The sequence below is a fragment of the Patagioenas fasciata genome, chromosome 5, assembly GCF_037038585.1.
Source record: "Patagioenas fasciata isolate bPatFas1 chromosome 5, bPatFas1.hap1, whole genome shotgun sequence".
Lineage (NCBI taxonomy): Eukaryota > Metazoa > Chordata > Aves > Columbiformes > Columbidae > Patagioenas > Patagioenas fasciata.
This window is the reverse complement of record NC_092524.1, coordinates 1,273,450-1,290,648: the sequence shown is the minus strand read 5'-3', so window position 1 is coordinate 1,290,648 and position 17,199 is coordinate 1,273,450. Positions and strand designations below refer to the sequence as shown.

The window sequence follows — 17,199 nt, the reverse complement described above, 5'->3', positions numbered from 1 at the left end:
TGAGGCTGATGTGTACTTCACACACACTGAGGTTTTACACAAGCATCCTTTGATTATGACAATATTGCTTGGGGCTCTCAGGACACTTGTCTGCAGCGAAAAGCCTTACTGTAATAACAATACCGATGCACAGGTATTTTTGCTAATATAGGGTCTCTCAGTTAGAAAACTAGTTCAAACTGCTCTGAAAAAAGTGTGAGTATAGCAGGAAATATGTCTGTCCCAGAACCGTCATCTTGGCAAACAGCCGGCCAGACTTGGCCAGGACCTGCTCTGGGCTCACAAGGGCGTCTCAGCACATTCTCAATTTCAGCATCTGCTTCAGTGCCATTGACTTTGATGGGGTTTGTTTGTGGGGGGTTTTTTCTTAAACATTATGTATGAGGAGAACTTGCTGTTGACGGTCTGAACAGTAGGGACAAAGGTACAGCAGTGTCCCCAGACAAGGGAGATCCTCCTCGGCTCTAAAGCACAGCAGCTGTCCCCAGACAAGGGAGATCCTCCTTGGCTCTTTCCTGACCGGGCGATGTCTCAAGAAACAGTCACCTTGGTAAAAAGGCAGCTGTAATTTGTATTTCAGGACTCCATGCTACTATTTATGGTTTGTCTGTGCTGAGACTAACAAAGGAAAATGTTTTATGTGTGTTGTCTACCAGTCACTAAAGACAAATATACTCAAGTAAACTAAGCTCTCCTTATTTTTCGTAATCTCACTGAGAAAAACGGGCTTGGAAAAGAGAATTCGTTATTGCTCTTTCCCTACTCAACACTGTATCTGCACCATTCTATGGGTCCACCAGGACCTTTGATGGGATGAATGGGAAGAATAAGTTATTATGCTGAAATAATTGGATTTAAGGTATTTTGCTGTGAATTTGAACTTTTTTTTTTTGTAGTAGAGCTTATAAATGTTTAGATTAGAACATAAAAACATGAAAGAAACAGCATGGCTTGAAGGTTTTGCCCCAGTCCAGAGCTGGCTAGAGAAAAGTGTGTGGTTAAATGCTCTGCTGCATCCGGGTTTCCCATCTCTAAAGATGTGCAGTTGATAAGGTCACGTCAATCACTGCAAAGCAGAGTGTGGCAGAGAGCTCATTTGCAGTTTGGGAAGAGTTTGTGGATGCTTGGAGACTTTGTGAAAGTTTCAAAGGCATAAGCTTGTGTAAACAAGCAAGGCGGTGAAAAGCCTCTAATCTCTGAACCAGAAGTACTTTCCTAAAGATTTTATACCACTGAGTAACTGGTGATGGAAAACATGCAGCAGGGCAGAGTGTTTGATTAAATCGTGAAAGAAACATCTTTCCTTGGAAAAAAGCCTGAGGCCAAGGGGTGGCCTGGTTGGAACTGAACTTTCCAAGGCTTCTGAAGAAAGTGGAGGTTTTTCCTCATTTTCTACATTTATCTTCTTAATGAGTTGTGTGAAATCAAGACCTTGTCACTTGTGATGAGCAGGGCTGGAAACACTTTTTGTTTATGCAGTCACTAATGAGTATCTTTCCCTTTGCTTGTGTCTAAAAGCAAAAGGAGCTGCTGCCTCCAGTGAAACACACGGGCGCTTCCTCGCTTGAGACGTTTTCCGCGCGGTGCTGCTGAGCTCGGGCTGCGTTCCCCCGCAGCAGAAAGTCTGCACGTGCTCACGCTTTACTGCTGGGTTCCTCCTAGGAGCAGGTTCTTCCCGCGCAAGGTGTTGTGGCTGTGGGGTGAGTGGAGAGGTACGAACCTCTCTGAACAAGCAGAGAATGAAAGTGCAGCGCGGTCTCTTTGGCACATGATCCTTACTATCGCTTTGAGCTGATGTTATGAAACAAGATCTACTGATTGACTAGTGAAGTCAGTCAATATTTTTGCCTCTTGGGGTGGAAAATAAATGTAGCCCATTTCCTTGTAGAGCTGCTGGTGATTAAAAAGCCGACAGTGTTTACATGAATAATCCCTCATCTAATCTTTCTCTTGATCTTGTTAACAAGCCTGAATTATGGCAGAGCGTTATCTACTGGGGTGCCAAAACATCCTGGTGTCGTGCTACGTTGCAGTGGGTGTTTCTGCGGTTAGGAGGGGGAGCCGAGGCGCCGCTCTTACCTATTTACATGCTGAGTTACGTTCTGTTTGAAGGCGTCCACGGCTTGTGTCTGGTCAGCGCTCTGGCCACGCTTGAGCGAGGAGTTCCGGTAGGGATATCCATTCGCTGACGAGAGCTGGAAAGGGAAAAATGGAGTCAGTGCCACCAGGAAAAGCGTGTCAGAGGAGAGTGATAGCGGGAGATGAATCGTGGCCTGGAAGCTTTTGGTGCATGTCAAAGTGTTCTTCAGGCAAACCTGTGTCCCTGGGACTCAGTTACAGTGCAGTATCCCAGTTCCTCTTGAGCAGGAGGTGAGGCTGATTACTGCTGCCCTTTTCTGGCCTTATTTTCCTTCCATATTTAACTGGGGTGACCAGATCCAACTGATCTTTGAGCCGACTACTTGTTACAGACCACTACAAACTCCACAGAGCCATCTCTCACTCTGAAAAAGGGGGAGGAAGAGGAAAAGAAGCGAGGATGATGGGGCGCCCGAGACTGACCTCTTCTTGCAGGTGGCCGATATCTATTTCCCAGGGCGCTCCGCGGAAGATCTCCATGGGCGCTTCCCAGCCGTTGCGGAATTTGGGGATGTAGGTGGGGATATTTGCTTCTCGGGGCCACTCGGCTCTAGGACATGAAGCAGGGAATATGCGGTGAGATTCAGAGGGAACGTGTCTCTGAAAGGACGTCAGGGAGAAGCGGGGGCATCGAGGCATCCTTGGCCGGCTGTAAAATCCCGTCTGCCTTTCTCAGGAGCTTGGGGAACCTGCTGAGACCACAGCTCTGTCCTCACCTGGACCTGGTCCATGTCTCTCCCAGGGATTCCCAGAGGTTTATCTCTTTTGGTGTCAGGTGTCCTCTGAGAAAGTCGGTGGTGTCTTTAGAAAGAAGCGGGCTGACCACAGACCTGGCAAGCTCGGGGCCACCGCAGCTGCTGACAATCTGGGTTAAACACAGATACATACAGATGGGAGAGATTTTGCAGGAAATGTTCGAAATATCAAACCAACACACACACACAAAAAAGAGCAGAAGTAAAAGAGAGAGAAGTTAGTGGCCCTGATTCTTTGGAGTCTCTGTGCCTGCCCACAGGCACTTGAAAAAACATGGAAAATCACTTGGTATTTCTGTGTCCCCTCTGGCTGCTTTTTCAAGCTGGGATTTCTGCTTCCTATTTTCAGTGCAAATATTGAGCCAGGTTTGTTTGCAGGTGAGGTCAGGCAGATTCCCAGTGGAACCAAAGCTGCATTGAACTTTTGTTCACAGCGAGTCTTTGTTAATGAGGTGGAAAGATTCATATTTGCTAGGGTTTGTGTACTCAGTTCAAGCTGGAAATCAGATCAGAGGCCAGAAACACTGGCGTTGTTGCTTCTTGACCTCACTGAGGAAGGTTTAGCCAGTTGTGAGCAGTTTTCTAACCCTTCTGCATACTCTGCTGCCTGTAAGTGCAAAAGCGATGTTAGAAATAAGAAGTAAGTTCACAGTGAAACCTGTGAATCAGATTTACCAGTTCCAGCGGCCCAAATAGGAAATGCACCAACTCGGAAGCGCTGGGGTTCTGGATGTGCTTTCTCAGTTTGGCCTGAAAAGAGAAAGGAAATCGGCTTTAATCCTAACCTGATTTTGCCTTCGCTGTTCTGTCACATCAAGGGATTGTTGCTGAGATTTGTGACAGTTAACACAGCCTAAGGAGTCAGGAAATTTTCACCAGCGCCCCTGAAATCAGGGAAGAAGAGTCATCAGGGAGTAGGAATCATCCAGTCTGAGATAATTTTTATTTGGTGTCTGTTTCTGAGAGTGCCGAATTTCAGGAGCAGAGCACATACCATACTCTGTTAAAACCAGTCCCTTTGAAGCTATTTGAAGCAGAAAGCCTCCGCTTATTTTGAAAGTCTTAGCGAGGAAGGGCCAGGCCTGTTGCTTCTGTCTCTTGCAAAGCCGAAAATCCCACTGGTTCCCCCAGAACAAGTATTCTGCGGGGTCCCTTGGCAAATTCCTGACAAGGACAAGGCTCCGCCAGGGTCTTTCCTGCAGCTGCGTTCACTGCGCAGGTCTGGTCAGAGCTGACAGAATTCCCCTCTGGCTCATTGCCCTCCTGCTTTCACAGCAGCATCTTTAGCATTCTGCTTTCCGACAACAGCTCCTCAGGGGAGAAAGAGGAGGAGCCGGGGGTCTCAGGGCAAGGAGGGGCCAAGTTATTGCTAATCAGTCATTGTTAGCCAGAGACTGTCCAGGCCCCTGGCTCGGGCAGCTTTGCAGCTGCTCTCTAGAAAGAGTGGGATGAGAACAATTTAAAGTAGAAAAGACTTCTTTATGTGTGTTTGTTTTTTTTTTTTTTTTCTTTAAATATTTGCAGTCCTCTGTTTTATGCCTTGTAAGGATGACAAGGACTACAGCTCTCAGAAAACTACCCAGACTTTCAACGGCCACAAGCAGAAGCGAGTATGTAGGGCAGGGATGTCTATAGAAGCCTTTGTGCAGCTGTGCTGGAGGTGGGCACGGCAGTTTTGGCTCTATCTATGCCCATGTCAGGGCTGTATTGCAAAGAGCTCCAGGCATCGCAGGGCCCCTGGCTGCTCTGTCCCCTCCTGGACTTTACGCTCTAGTTTCAGTTTAACAACCTGCCCCAAGAGACTTGCACAAGCCTGACACAATGTTCGTTCTGGATTCTGAAGAATCTGGAATCATGCCTTTGTCCCTTAATAATGTGTTCAGGTCAAATTTCACTTTAAGTGCTTACTACTGCGATATATGGGGGAAAAAGCCCTGTCACCACATGGCACGGAAATACCCTGTCACTTACCAAGAGGTTAAAAGCCAGTTTGGTTTTCTGGAAGCAATCGATGAACTCGGCCTCACTCGGGGGTCTCGCTCGCAGGGTCAGCATGCCCTCTGTCGGGGGGGTGGAGAGAAAGACACCTGAATCAGAGCATCCCTTTCCCTGGCCAGGACACTTTCATTTGCTGGCACGCAGAAAGGTGCTGAGACTAGAGCTGCCAGAAATCAAGGCTGCAAGAAAACTCAAAGTTTTCCTCTGTGTTGGAGGCTTTGTGTGCGCTACGAGGGGACTGCAGACCAGCGGCACCTTCCCAACTGGTGTAGCTGGCGTTGGGTCCGTGGTCGTGCTGCAGCATCAGCCTGGCCTTGCTGGGCTGCGAGCTGAGGGCTCCTCCCAACCTTTATCTTGGGCTCCCCGTTTGCTGTAGCTGTACCTGCTGGCCCTTTCTTCTTGTTCTTCTTCCCTTTCTTCCTTTGGTTGAGCTGTTTGAATGCCTCTGCAGCCTTCTGAAGCCTGGCGACAAACACTTCAATGTCATCCAGAGTGCAGTTCAGGATTTGCTGCAAGGACAGAAACACGACAAATCAAGGTGAAAGGAGCCCAAAGCGCACGCAGCTGGGAAGCCCTGTATCCAAAGTGTGCTGCTCTGTGCCTGCCTCATTTCCCGGAAGAATGCACAGGAACGGGGAATCCAGGCATGAAATGAAGCTGAATTCATCACTTTCTGAACACAAAGCTGTGCCTGGTTGTGTGCTGGACTTATCCATGTGACAAAGTGACTTCTCTGCTAGTGGGCGTCTGGAACATAACCCCCAGAGCGGCCTGTGGGCTGGGGAGGAGCAGAGCTACCACAGGGCAGAGGAGGTTGTGACTGTCCCAGGGATTGCAACCGACCCACCTTATGTTCATGAACAAACACAAAGAGAATCAGTTTAGCAATGACTGGATTATCCCTAAAATGTCTGCTTAGGGAGGAGCCCCTTGGTTCCTTCTGCCTATTGACCGTGTGCTGTTCTTGTTACCAACCGTTTCTTTTTCAATCTTCTGTGCTAGCATGGCTCGGGACTCTTCATGGTCGTGAGAACTGGAGCCTCGTCGTTCATAGTCTGCAAACGAGGGAGAGAGAAACATTCACTGTCAGAGGCTGAAAATAGGCTCCATGAAATGCAGGGACCTGTGGGATGGTGACTCCCAGCTTGGTTGTTTATTCTGGGTTATGAGAGCACCTCAGGAGATCACAAAGAGCAGGAGGTGATCAAAGTTGCCGATTAAATCTTCCAAGCTCACAGCACCTGCCCATCAACCCTCTGTGTTGATAGCGCTGCCTGTTTTCTAATAGAAGCGGTGAATGAATCATGAAGAGCGTCCAGCTGCGGGCAGGGACCTGCCAGCCCCGTCTCCAGATGCCGTGAGTCACCAGCTCCTTTGCCTTTGATGCACCTGAGTTATGCCCACTGAAGAGCACTCCACGTGTGTGTGAAGTGTGATTAGATTAACTCCCACTCGCTCTTCAAGCCCCAGCTCTCTGCAGGAGCCTTCCTGGTCCCAGAGCTATCAGTTTATCTAAATAGTAGTTGAGAAAAACCAAAATAAGACCTGGAAGTGAATGCAAATGTCACTTGCTAGAAAGCAGCATGGCAGGAATTCTGCACGACTGAAGTTTAGGCAGCCTTGTGCACAAATCAACGGGTTTGTACAAATTCCTGTGCAGTCTCTCAAGCATTTTCAATGGGTGTTAAAAAATAATCATCCTGCAGTGGAAAAGCACAGGCACCTTGCAGCTTCCAGGGGACCGACAAGGGCCGGCGTCTCAGTGTGAGCAATTGGACAGGGACCGGTGTCTCAGTGTGAGCAATTGGACAGGGACCGGTGTCTCAGTGTGAGCAATTGGACAGGGACCGGTGTCTCAGTGTGAGCAATTGGACAGGGGCTGGTGTCTCAGTGTGAGCAATTGCCGGGTTGCCTCTTGTGGAAAGAATCAAGCATCAGCTCAGTGCAATGGGGTTGGAAGGGCCGGGTGTTGCAGAGCAGGATTTGTACAGTGAACTGGGGAGGCGGCCTTGGTGAAGCACTATGAAAAACATACATTGTCTTTAATGGTTAAGGTGAGGCGATTACTTTTGACAGGTTTTGTAGAAAAAGCAACAAGGCGCGTATCAAAGGAGAGGCTGTTTGATGGAAAGCTGCTGTGCATCAGAACAGAGATGCTTATACGTGGGCCAGCTCTGAACTATAGATCTGATTTTCATTGTGCAAAGCTGGACCTGAGACAGGCAGCTGGATCAGCTGCTTGGCTTCAGATCCCAGCCTAGGGAAACGAATGTGAGGTTTTTCTTTTCAGCTGGTGTTTGGATTTTTATGTTGTACCCTGATTGCTGATTTTCCTTGAACACAGAAGTTAATCCCAAGGGAAGGTGGAACAATAGGCAGTGATAAAAAGGCTTAAATTTTGCTCATAATCTTTTTGCGTCATCATTAGTCAACTTGAGCTTTTGTCGGAAAAGAGCTTATTTCTGTTACCAAGAGCTTATTTTTGTTACTTCTTTCTGCAAAGAGAAATACAGTTTTTCTCAAGCCAGCTCAAACAGGCTGCAGTAAGGATGGTTTGGGAATAAGAATTGAGATGAGCGCATGAGAGAGGTGAGCTCAGATCTGCATTTCCACGCTCAGCTCTGGGGGAATTAATGAGAACCACTTGATTTCCAAGGGTGAAGTCTTGGCTCCTGTGAAGCCAGCAGGGCCAGGAATTTGCCTTTCTGACCAGGTCTGTGCGTTTTCTGATCACCAGTGCCTGGTCCAAACTTCATACGGTGACTCAGTTTTACAAGGGGCTTTCACCTCTTTTGAGAATTTCGGTGTCCCCCAATACAGGTGTCATTACAAGGAGTTTCTAGGAGCTTTGAATTGTTGAGCAAATGTTTACTGCTAACCCAGTGGGTACAAACCTTTCCTTTGGCCCAATTTTTAGGCATTTATAAAGCACAGCCAGAGGTAAAACAAAACGTTGTGCCTTTGGTGCGTGTCTGTGTTACAACGCAGTGAAAGACACTGAGCTTCCCTGTGCCCCAGCAGTGCAGGCGCTGAGACGACCACAGGCCATTTCAGGGGGTCTGTGTGTCCAACCTGAGTCCCCTGTCCCCAGGACGGTACCTGCATTGTGCTGGGACGGGGGTGCCACCCGGTTCCTGTTGCCCGCCGAGCCGCGCGCATCATGCTGGATGGGGATGGGCGCCGGCCCTTGCGGCGGCGGGAGGATGGATTGCCTCTGCTTGATCTTCTCTTGGTTTGCTCTGCAAGGGAAGCAGCGCACAGCAACCCCGTCAGTGGCTGCTGATCCCATTTCTGAGAGACTGGTGTGTGAATGCACCATCGTAAAAGGGGCTTTTTAATGTATTTTCTAACTCCCGGCTGTGTCCTGCGGTACTTACTTGAGTGTCTGTGGCCGTATCTTCTTCCCGTGCTTGTGGTCTGCCAGGGCGCTTTCTATGTCCTCGTGAACCATCTCCGCCTCAAAGATAAAACAGGGACGTTTTTAAGGGCTTTGCTTTGGGAAGGACGGAGGGCTCTGAGCACGGAGGGGCTGGCAGAGCCGGAGCACCCAGTGCTGTGTGTTTTGCAGCGGCACGGGGGGCTCTGCTCACCTCCACCTCGTCGCAGTTGAAGAAGTGGATGTCGGGTTTGTGCTGCTCCGAATCCTGGCACACCAGGAGCAACACGGAGGAGTAGCGCATCTGGTTCAGCACCGTCTGGCAGTGCTGGACTGTGGGCAGCGGAAAGTCTTCCAGCTCCTCCTAGAAGAGAAGGGCTCAGGCAACGGGGAACCATTGAACCGCTGGGGAGTGGTGCTGTGTATGAATTCTTGGGATCCCTGGGGTTTTTTGTTGCTCACCGTTGTCTAATCGCTTTGTTTTACCTGCACTAGTACGCTTGTCAGCCATCCCAGTGGAGCACTGGGAGGAAAGGTGCTTTCTGCGAGGGGTTTACCCTCCCACTGTCTCCTTGGGTGACCTTGGGCTAATATTCTTTCGCTTCTCATTGCTAAAATCAGGTGGCACCATCTCTGTGCCACTCTCTGGCTGCTGTGTGCCTTTTGTGCACATACACGTATCACCTGTCAAAACAGGGCGCTGTTCTCAGGCAGCTGATCCTGTGTGTTATTTTAATGCTAGCAATGCGTCCTTCCCACTCTGCTTGTGCTTCCTGCAGATCTCCATGGACCTGTGGCTCCGTGTCGCTCCCACAGAAAGCACTTCTGTTGGCCTGGAGCACAGCTCAAGGTGTCTTTCACCTGGAGCATCTGTGCTCTGGAGCCACGAATAAACCATCCCACACTCACCTGGCCTTTGAATTAGAGTCAACCAGCCCCTGCGTGCCCAGGAGTGGATTTTGGTAGCGATTTGCCCTTATTTGGATCCCTTAGAAACGGGCACACGCTGCACCCTGCGTGTCATCCGAGAGCTCTGGGTACCTGCGACTCGCAGTCCAGCAAGCGAATGGACTTGTCGTTCACTTGCAGCAGCATCTCCTGCGTCCAGATCTTCTCTTTGGAGCTGAGCAAGATGAGTTTTCGAATGGCGTCATCCACCGTCACGATGGACTCGCTCTTGTCCATGATGAAGGTGGCCAAGTGCTGAAGTTGGGAGGGAGGGAGGAGAAAACGGGTGAAAAAGCTTTTTGTATGTACCATAAATCAGTGCTAAGAGCATCTCCAAAGGCTTGAACTACGGTTTGTCTGCCCTTTAGAGCAGAGGGATGAAAAAGAGTTACTGCCAAAAGTTTATATTCTGGCTGTTAGTGCCAGCCTGTCCATAGTGGTGAAAGATCAGGGTTTCGTAACACAGCAAGGCTTTTCATAACGAGTTTCACCACTTGCATATTTATCTCATCATATGTCAATGCTGGCAGCTCTGGCTCCCATCCAGCAGTGCGTGTTTGCAAACGCTTCATACACACGAGTTAGTCCCCTGGCTTTTCTGAAACTGGCTTGGAAGTTTAAATACGGTAGTTGAACTTCACTTGCCAAGCTAAAAGCATTTTGCTCATCTCACTTAGCAGATCTCCCTGCATGGAATTTGTCCCAGGGAAGGAGCTCACAGAAGAGCTCACGCTCCAGAAATCAGGTAATTTATTCAACTTTGACCAGCCGCTGGGAGCGAGCGCTGCTCCCTGGGCTGGGGAGCACGTCTGTGTGCCAGCAGATGGGACTCTGCGGCAGGAGAAGCTGGAGCTTTGCCTGCTCGGAGCAGCCAGGTTGGGGCAGTGACAGCACGGCCAGGCCATGTCCAGGTGATAACAGGGGAAGGGGGAAAAAAAACGAGAAGGAGAAGGCAACGGTCCCGTTTCACCTTGTTCCCTCTGCCCTGCTGTGTTCCAGGGAGGAGACGGGAAGGAGAATGTGCCTGAGTGGGAAAGCAGTTGAAGCTTTTCCCCGTCAGAACCAACTTTCTCGAGCAGAGGAAGGCCAAAGGTTTTCAGGTGGGCAGGATGTAGTTTTGAGCAAGGCGTCTGTGCCGGGGTGGTCCCCACGCTGAGCAGCTCACAGCCCAGCTCCTTCTCTCTTCCCTAGAATATCAATGGCCCATCCACCAACGTGACCCTCTCGTCCCATCAGGGTAAATACACATTGCTGCTGAATGAGCTGGGGGTCAGCTGAAGAGCCCCGGAGCAGATTAACCCTAATTAAGCCACAAATTGGGGTGTGAAATTTGGAGAGGCTCTTTGTTGTCTGTAGTGACAGGGATGAGATTTGCCTGGCTTTTCTCTCTCCCATCCCTTGTCTTTGTGCCTTCTCCCAGGGATCAGACAACAACTTTTTTTAGGTTCAGGCAGTTTCTGTCTGGTGCTGGCTCTTTGTTACAGGGTCAGGGTCTGGCATGGCATGGCATGGCACAAGAAGCCAGGAGACTGGCAAGCAAAGAGCTACAAAATGTGAGAAGAGAAGGGACTGGGGGAAAATCTGTCTGTCTTCAGTACCACTTTCAACTCATGAGATTTAAAGTGGTGGTAGCCCTGACAGGCAGAAGGGAATTCCGTTCTGGGAATCAGGGGTGGGCAGGGCTTGTGGTGAGCAATTTGTTGTGCAGGTGTGGGCTGGATAATTCACAAAGACTGGAAGGAGCAGAGAAGAGCAGAAACTGCAGAGTGTAAGACCCGCTCCTGTGTTCGCACAGCAAAGGTAGTGGGTGAGGCGCTGTCTAAATAAAACTGCCGGCAGGTATTGGAGCTGAAAGCTGAGATTAGCCGTGCCATCAGATACGAAAAACATGCTTGGGTATACATTACTGTAATTGTAAAATAGTGCACGAGAAGGTATTCACAAAGTCAATATTATCTGTGCAGAGGTGACAAACCCTCTGCTTTCTGAGCAGTGAAGGGAATTGGTTTATACCTGATGACGGGCACTCTTATCTGTTCTATTATTATAACTACCAGGTTTACAATCTTCATAAATTCCTGCGTTGTTTACTGTTAGGTAAGTTAATTTTCATGGAGGGGTTTGCTACTTGTCTAACTGGGACTTTTTAGGGTATTTTTTACTTTTCCATTTTCTTTAGATACCGGTGGAGTGAGAGAAGCTTGCTACTGGCTTGGATTTCTCTCCTTAAAACCCCTTTCCGTTCAAGTATAGCAGCTTTTGTAAGAATGGGCAATGGCTCCATCCGCTATTAGACTTTGATCAGCTTACAGATTACTTCAGAGGGTGTAAAAATGCCTCTTGTGAGGAGAAGTCTTCCTACCTCAGTGCCTGCCCCCGAAATGCTGTTTGCCTTGGTCAAAGTTCAAGGCAGAGACTTGGAAACAGGTGGCATGTGGCATAATTAATGAAGAATTCATGTACATGTCATGGTTTAAAGTCCCTTCTCTGCTTCCATGGGTGACTTTACTTGGTAGGAGTCACTTTTTAGTTCAAAGAAACATGTGCGAGAGGAGAGAAAGGAGAGAAGCCCATACAGCCTGAAGCCGCTGGCTTGTAGGATGGAGCAGGGTCAGTCTTGGGAGAAGAATCATCCCAGGACCTGTGCTGCTCTCACAGGCATGTAGTTTATCCCCTCCAAGTGTCCGTGGTGAAGAAATCCCTGTGCTCTACCTATGTATGCTCTTCATTTTCCTATACACTGTGTTACCAGCATCTGGCACTGACGCTGGCCGCTCGCTCCGTAAGGTTTCCTTGCGCGCTCACCTGTACGTGGTACTGGGAAGTCTCGTGCATTATGACATTGGAGTTGGAGTATTTTTTCCTTTGTTCTGAAAAACAAAAAAGAAGAAAACGAGCCTTTATGTTAGTGGCTGTTTATGGGTGTAGCAGGGTTTGGGAATTACAGCTCTCGTGATGGGCAGCTACAGTCGTCAGTCCCTGAGCTTCCCGCTTCAGTCAGAGTGTTGAGAATAATAGGACATATTAACGATATTAACCTTTGTCACAGAGATTGGCAAATCAGGTGTGTAGCGTATACATTCACCTTGTATCCCTTAATGCTGCTGATAATGTAATTCCTGCAGGTCAGCAGCACTTGTGGGGGAATTAAGCGTAGCATAAAGGGCAGGGGCGATGGGGGATGCGCTGGGACGCGGGCTGGGGAGGCTGGGATGTGCACGTGGCAAGAAATAAAGAACCCAACCACAACCCAGCAGTTTGGAGATAAAAGCCCACTGGAATGTCCTCCAAATGCACCCTCTGTGCTACCGTGACGTGGTTAAGTTTGCTTGCCCGTGGTTCCTGGCAAGCACTCGAGTTGCAGATAGGAAGGGCTGTGGGGATCAAGGCCAACCAGTCAGGACCTGTGTTTCTTGTACAGTATTTTTATGAGGCCACAGATCTTCGTTACTTCCTGCACTTCTTACTGGAAAGCAGCTGTCAAGAGCAACTGGGAGAAAATTGCTTGGAATTTCATGAGGATATTAAATATAATCCTATAAGAATTTACCCTGCCAGCTCTTACTTGCTGTTTAATTGGTGCTTGTCCAGGGCTTCCTTATATTAATAAATTGCTTGAGTAGTGGAGGAGAAACTCTCCAGGCGCAGTGGTGTGGGAGCATCCGAACTGAAAACATGTTCCTGGCCAGCAGAGGACATCCTGCCACCGTTCTGTGCACTGTCACTTGGTAAAGCCTGTGCTGAAACAGCGTGGCTTCTGCAGCAACAGTCACAACCAAAGGGATTTCAGAACACAGCAAACATTAGGGCTCCTGGTGCTTTAAAGAAGCGTGTATTGATCATAGTTTGGTTGTGGTTTGCTTCAGAGCTGTCTTTAATGCCTTCTCGGGGATACTGACTGCTCTCTCATTTTCCCCTTGTCTTAGAACACAGAAAATGCAGCCTCGTTTAACAAATTTCACATTAAAGAGGCTGTCACCTAGAAGATTAATATCCTCATAGGAACTTGTTTGGTCAGCTTCCAAACTTATCTTAAAGAAAGGAACTTTTGGTGAAGCAGTGCAAGACCAAGGTAGAACTTTCCAAACTGTTCCCTTAGTTTATACTTTTAGAAGCGCGTCCCATGTGATTGAAGAGCACTGCTGCCCGACGGGCGTGCGTGGCCGCGGAAGAAGGAAGAGCGATGAGTGTGGGCGATACGAGCAGGGAACAGCTCCTGGTTTGCTTTTGGGTTGTTTGCGCGTTTGCTAACAGGCTCTTTACGAGTGTATCTTATGGAGGTGGCTCTGGGACTGACAGTGGGGGCACTTGAGCTGGTGCGTGAGCCAAACCTGCCCGCCCCGGGAGTCTCTGCGTGGGAAGAGGGTCCAGCCAGGGGGGCAGAGGACACAGCAGAGCACCCACAGAAGGGAAAGCTGTTGTGCTCAGCACAGGTGGAGACAGACGCAGTGCTGCTCTGACAGCCTTCTCCTCTTCTGACTATATCCCAACAAAAATGGTCTCTGACCTCTTCACCCCAGGAAAGTGCAGTCCCCTGGTTACTCCCAAAGCAGAGTTGTTTTCTACAAGATCTACTAAGCCTGACCTTTGCATCTTCTCCAAGAGCATCCCTGAGACTCCTGCAAATGGACAACCTCTCCAGCAGCTGCTGCTGCTCCTGTTCCACACCGCTTTGGACCATGCATCATGTCTGTCCCTTTCCCTGAGCTCGCCTGAGTGAACTTGTCCCACAACCATTTGCACGGGGACAGCGAAGGGGTCAGTGGGCTGCAGCGATGGGACGAGTAAATGAGGGTCAGGATTGGAAAGGGTGGCAGCTCCTGAGGCTGGTGATAGTGATGGAGAAGATGTGACACTGAACTACAGCCCGAGTGTTGGCTGGGGGTGATTTCCCAACTCTGACAAGTGTTCTTCTTTAGGTCTTACAGGCAGAAGGGTGCTAGCAAGGAGTAAATGCAGCAAACAGAGCATTCTGCTCTGCTAAAAGCAGAAAATAAATCCCAAAGCACCGGTTTGGAGCTTTAGCTTAGTCCTGGGGTGTCCTTGTATCCACTTCTCACCTGAATAGCTGTTATTTAAACCTCCTGCCAGTAGATACTGTGTGAAGGAAGGAGAAGCTGGCCTGAATCTGCTGCTTCCCCAGCGTTAAAGTGTCGGACAGGCACCTGCCTCCTCGGCACTGATGGCCAGGATTTCTGCGAATGTCCTTCCTGGTGTGCAGGCCCTTCCATGGAACACACAGTGTCCTGCCTGGATCTTTCCTGCCCAGAACAGGACACGGTTTCCAGCCATCCCACCCAGCCCTGGGAATGCTCCTGTTTCAGCTTACTCTGATGTAGCTCACACCCAGTAGGGATTTGGGGTTTCTTTCCCTGTCCTGAAATCAGAGTCAGGGAGGTGGTTAAAAACTGGGGATGCTGGAACAAGCTCAGACCTCTCGGGTGTATTAGACTGTGAGGCTTTTGCGCTGTTTTCTTGCTGTCAGGTGCTCTCACACCAGCGATCTGCCATGGTTTGGGGCTGCAAAGTGCTGGTCAGGCACAAGGGAGGATGGGGGACATGTGCAGGTTTGCCCTGTGCTTTTGCTTTGGGTTCCACCTCTTCCCCAGGCTCCCCTTGCATCTCTGATATGCTTTTATTTCTACTTGGCTTCTGTGGAAGGAGGATGAACATGTCCCTGAGCTCAGCTCAGGCTCGATGTGCATCTCTGGCGGGTGGCTGTCTGGAGCAAGCACTGGCCCCAAGGGCAGCTTTCCTTGGGATTTAGCTTGGGATTGACACCTTTCTCTTAGCCAGAGTTGACAGAAGCTGATTTCTAATGCTTTTCAACCCTTTTCTAACACTCTTTAAGTCTGGGGTGTGCTATCAGCTTGGCAGAACACCTGAGTACTTTGCACCTTGTATCTCTGTACCTGGAAACACAACAGCGTGTTTTGCTTCTGCCGCTAATTCCTGGTAGCCCTGAAGGGACTGGCGTTCGCAAGTAGCAGTGATTTGTTGGTGGGCACAGCGGCAGAGGGTTAACAGAGAACGCAGGTCTCTGAGCCGCCGCCTTGTACACCGCTAGTGCCAATTCAGAGGTGGAGCAAGGACAATTTGGGGGGTAAAGACCTCAGACAGCCAGCACAGCACCCATCTGAGTCATTAGCCTCCAGAGTGACCTTGAGTAAATTAATTAATATTTCAGCACAGCCGCTTCCCACTTCAGGCTCGCACTGAAGGGTCAATGGAGTTTTGTGTTTGCTGGGTGTTTTAATTGCAGTCTGCCCTACTTCAGATGTGGGGCAAGGGCTGGAATAGGGCACACGGCAACACACCCCCCAGGGACTCAGGTCTGATGCGAGGAACTTTTTTTTCCTCTCAGTAACCTCAATTTCCTCTCTGCGCGTTTCTCATGTAAATAGATGACACTAATGGAAATGAGAACACTGCGTCTGTGTGTGACGGAGACAAATTTGGATTTTTAAGACATCCCATCCCCTCCTTTTTCAAAGGGAATGGAAAAGGCTGAAGTGGTCGGTCTGGGAAAAAAAGGTGTTTTACATTAGGACAGACAAATGTCTCCAGCCCTGAAAGGAAGGGTGCAGAGCGGCGCCAGGAGCTGCTGCTCCCCCAGGAGGGGAAGGTGTACCGGGGGCACTGGGATCGCAGAGGGAGGCTGGCGTAGGACTGCGTTTCTGGTCAAACAGCCTAACCAGACCATAGATGGGGTTTCTGGTAGAACAGCTCACAGAGCTGCAATGATGGTCTGGGCTGGGGGAGTTTCTGCATTACCTTTCAGAGTCACAGAACTGGGACAAAGTGCCTCTATTTTGTCTCAGGATGCCATTCAGGTGACGTCCCAGAAGCTGCCCAGGGCGAGGAAAGGGGCGTTTCTGCATATTCGCTTTCCTGTCCTTTTCTTTAAGATGCCTGCTTGTTCTTTCTGAAATAGTTTGTCTTGTTGGCTTCTACCTGGCCCCACACCCATGGAAACTTTTATTTTTGCGTTTCCTGCTGGCATCTGCAAATATAACCAGGCTTGAAAACAGCCAGGCTTTCTGGGGCAGCAGGGTGCCAAAACATGGACATCTCCCTCTTTCCTAGTGCTTAGTTTTGATTGCAACACAGAAAGAATTGAAGGTCCAGGCTGCAGATCACAAAATAGTCAGTCTTGGGCCACATCTGTCCAAGAAGCATTGGGTGCTTTAAAAAAAGAGGTTTGTTTACTTGAAAGCAATGTGGTGAAACGTTGCAGACCGTTCTGTGGATGCATCATTATTGGCTTTAGCTTAACTCTGGCTCTGGTTTTGCTGGGCTGATGTGAATATGCCGGGATGGCTTCTGCAGGGAGGTGCGTGGCTGCTTGCAGGTGCGGATCAGGGATCGTCCACCTGTGACAGGTGAACTGCCTTGGCCAGAACAGCCTTTGGAGGAGCAGTCGCCTGTCCCGGGTGGCTCCACGCTGCCCTTATGCACAGCTTGTCCTCTGCCTGCTGAATTTTGTATGAATGAACGCTGGTACGCTAGCAGCAGGGCCTAATTTCCTCCCGGCTTATCTGACACCTCTCATACGAGGACACTTTGCATTTCTACAGCATCTTGCAACAGAGAAGGCCCGAGCACCGTAGGTGTTAACCAACCCATCCCCAGGAGAGCTCCAGTTTGGAAGCATCTTTGCTGCTTCTTGTGAAGCACGAAGCTCCCTAGTTTTCCTGTTAGCACCGTGGTATTTTCTGAAGCTTGTCTGTGACGCTGGGAATCTTTGCATGGGGCAGCTATCACTCACGACTGGCATGTTAGTACGTGATATGGGATCTCTCAAAGTGAATGAAAAGGCTCCCATTGAGGCTGGGGGCAGCTGGAGGTGTGAATGGTGCGGGCAGGAGGGAGCTGCGTTACTGCTGGGAGGTGTCACAAGGCTGAATTCCTCCTCGGCACGCTTAATATTTGCCACCAGCTCAGAGCCAAGTGCTCACATTCCTCTTTTATTAGCTGAAGACA

At 49.5% G+C, this 17,199-nt stretch overlaps 2 protein-coding genes across 2 annotated transcripts in view; one reads left to right on the top strand and one right to left on the bottom strand.

Moving 5' to 3' along the window:
• Positions 1-17,199, top strand: part of GATD1 (glutamine amidotransferase class 1 domain containing 1) — an 80,839-nt gene that overhangs the window by 30,733 nt on the left and 32,907 nt on the right. The gene's annotated exons all lie outside the window — the stretch shown is intronic.
• Positions 1-17,199, bottom strand: part of EPS8L2 (EPS8 signaling adaptor L2) — a 46,914-nt gene that overhangs the window by 8,628 nt on the left and 21,087 nt on the right. Inside the window, exons 4-15 of the mRNA XM_065838936.2 lie at positions 12,022-12,086; positions 9,310-9,471; positions 8,483-8,632; positions 8,270-8,349; positions 7,992-8,131; positions 5,868-5,947; positions 5,275-5,401; positions 4,866-4,954; positions 3,570-3,644; positions 2,856-3,004; positions 2,563-2,689; positions 2,080-2,195 (exon numbers count right to left, since the gene is read on the bottom strand). Of these exons, the coding sequence (XP_065695008.1) occupies positions 2,080-2,195; positions 2,563-2,689; positions 2,856-3,004; positions 3,570-3,644; positions 4,866-4,954; positions 5,275-5,401; positions 5,868-5,947; positions 7,992-8,131; positions 8,270-8,349; positions 8,483-8,632; positions 9,310-9,471; positions 12,022-12,086 (1,360 nt within the window). The remainder of the gene's footprint in view (positions 1-2,079; positions 2,196-2,562; positions 2,690-2,855; positions 3,005-3,569; positions 3,645-4,865; positions 4,955-5,274; positions 5,402-5,867; positions 5,948-7,991; positions 8,132-8,269; positions 8,350-8,482; positions 8,633-9,309; positions 9,472-12,021; positions 12,087-17,199) is intronic.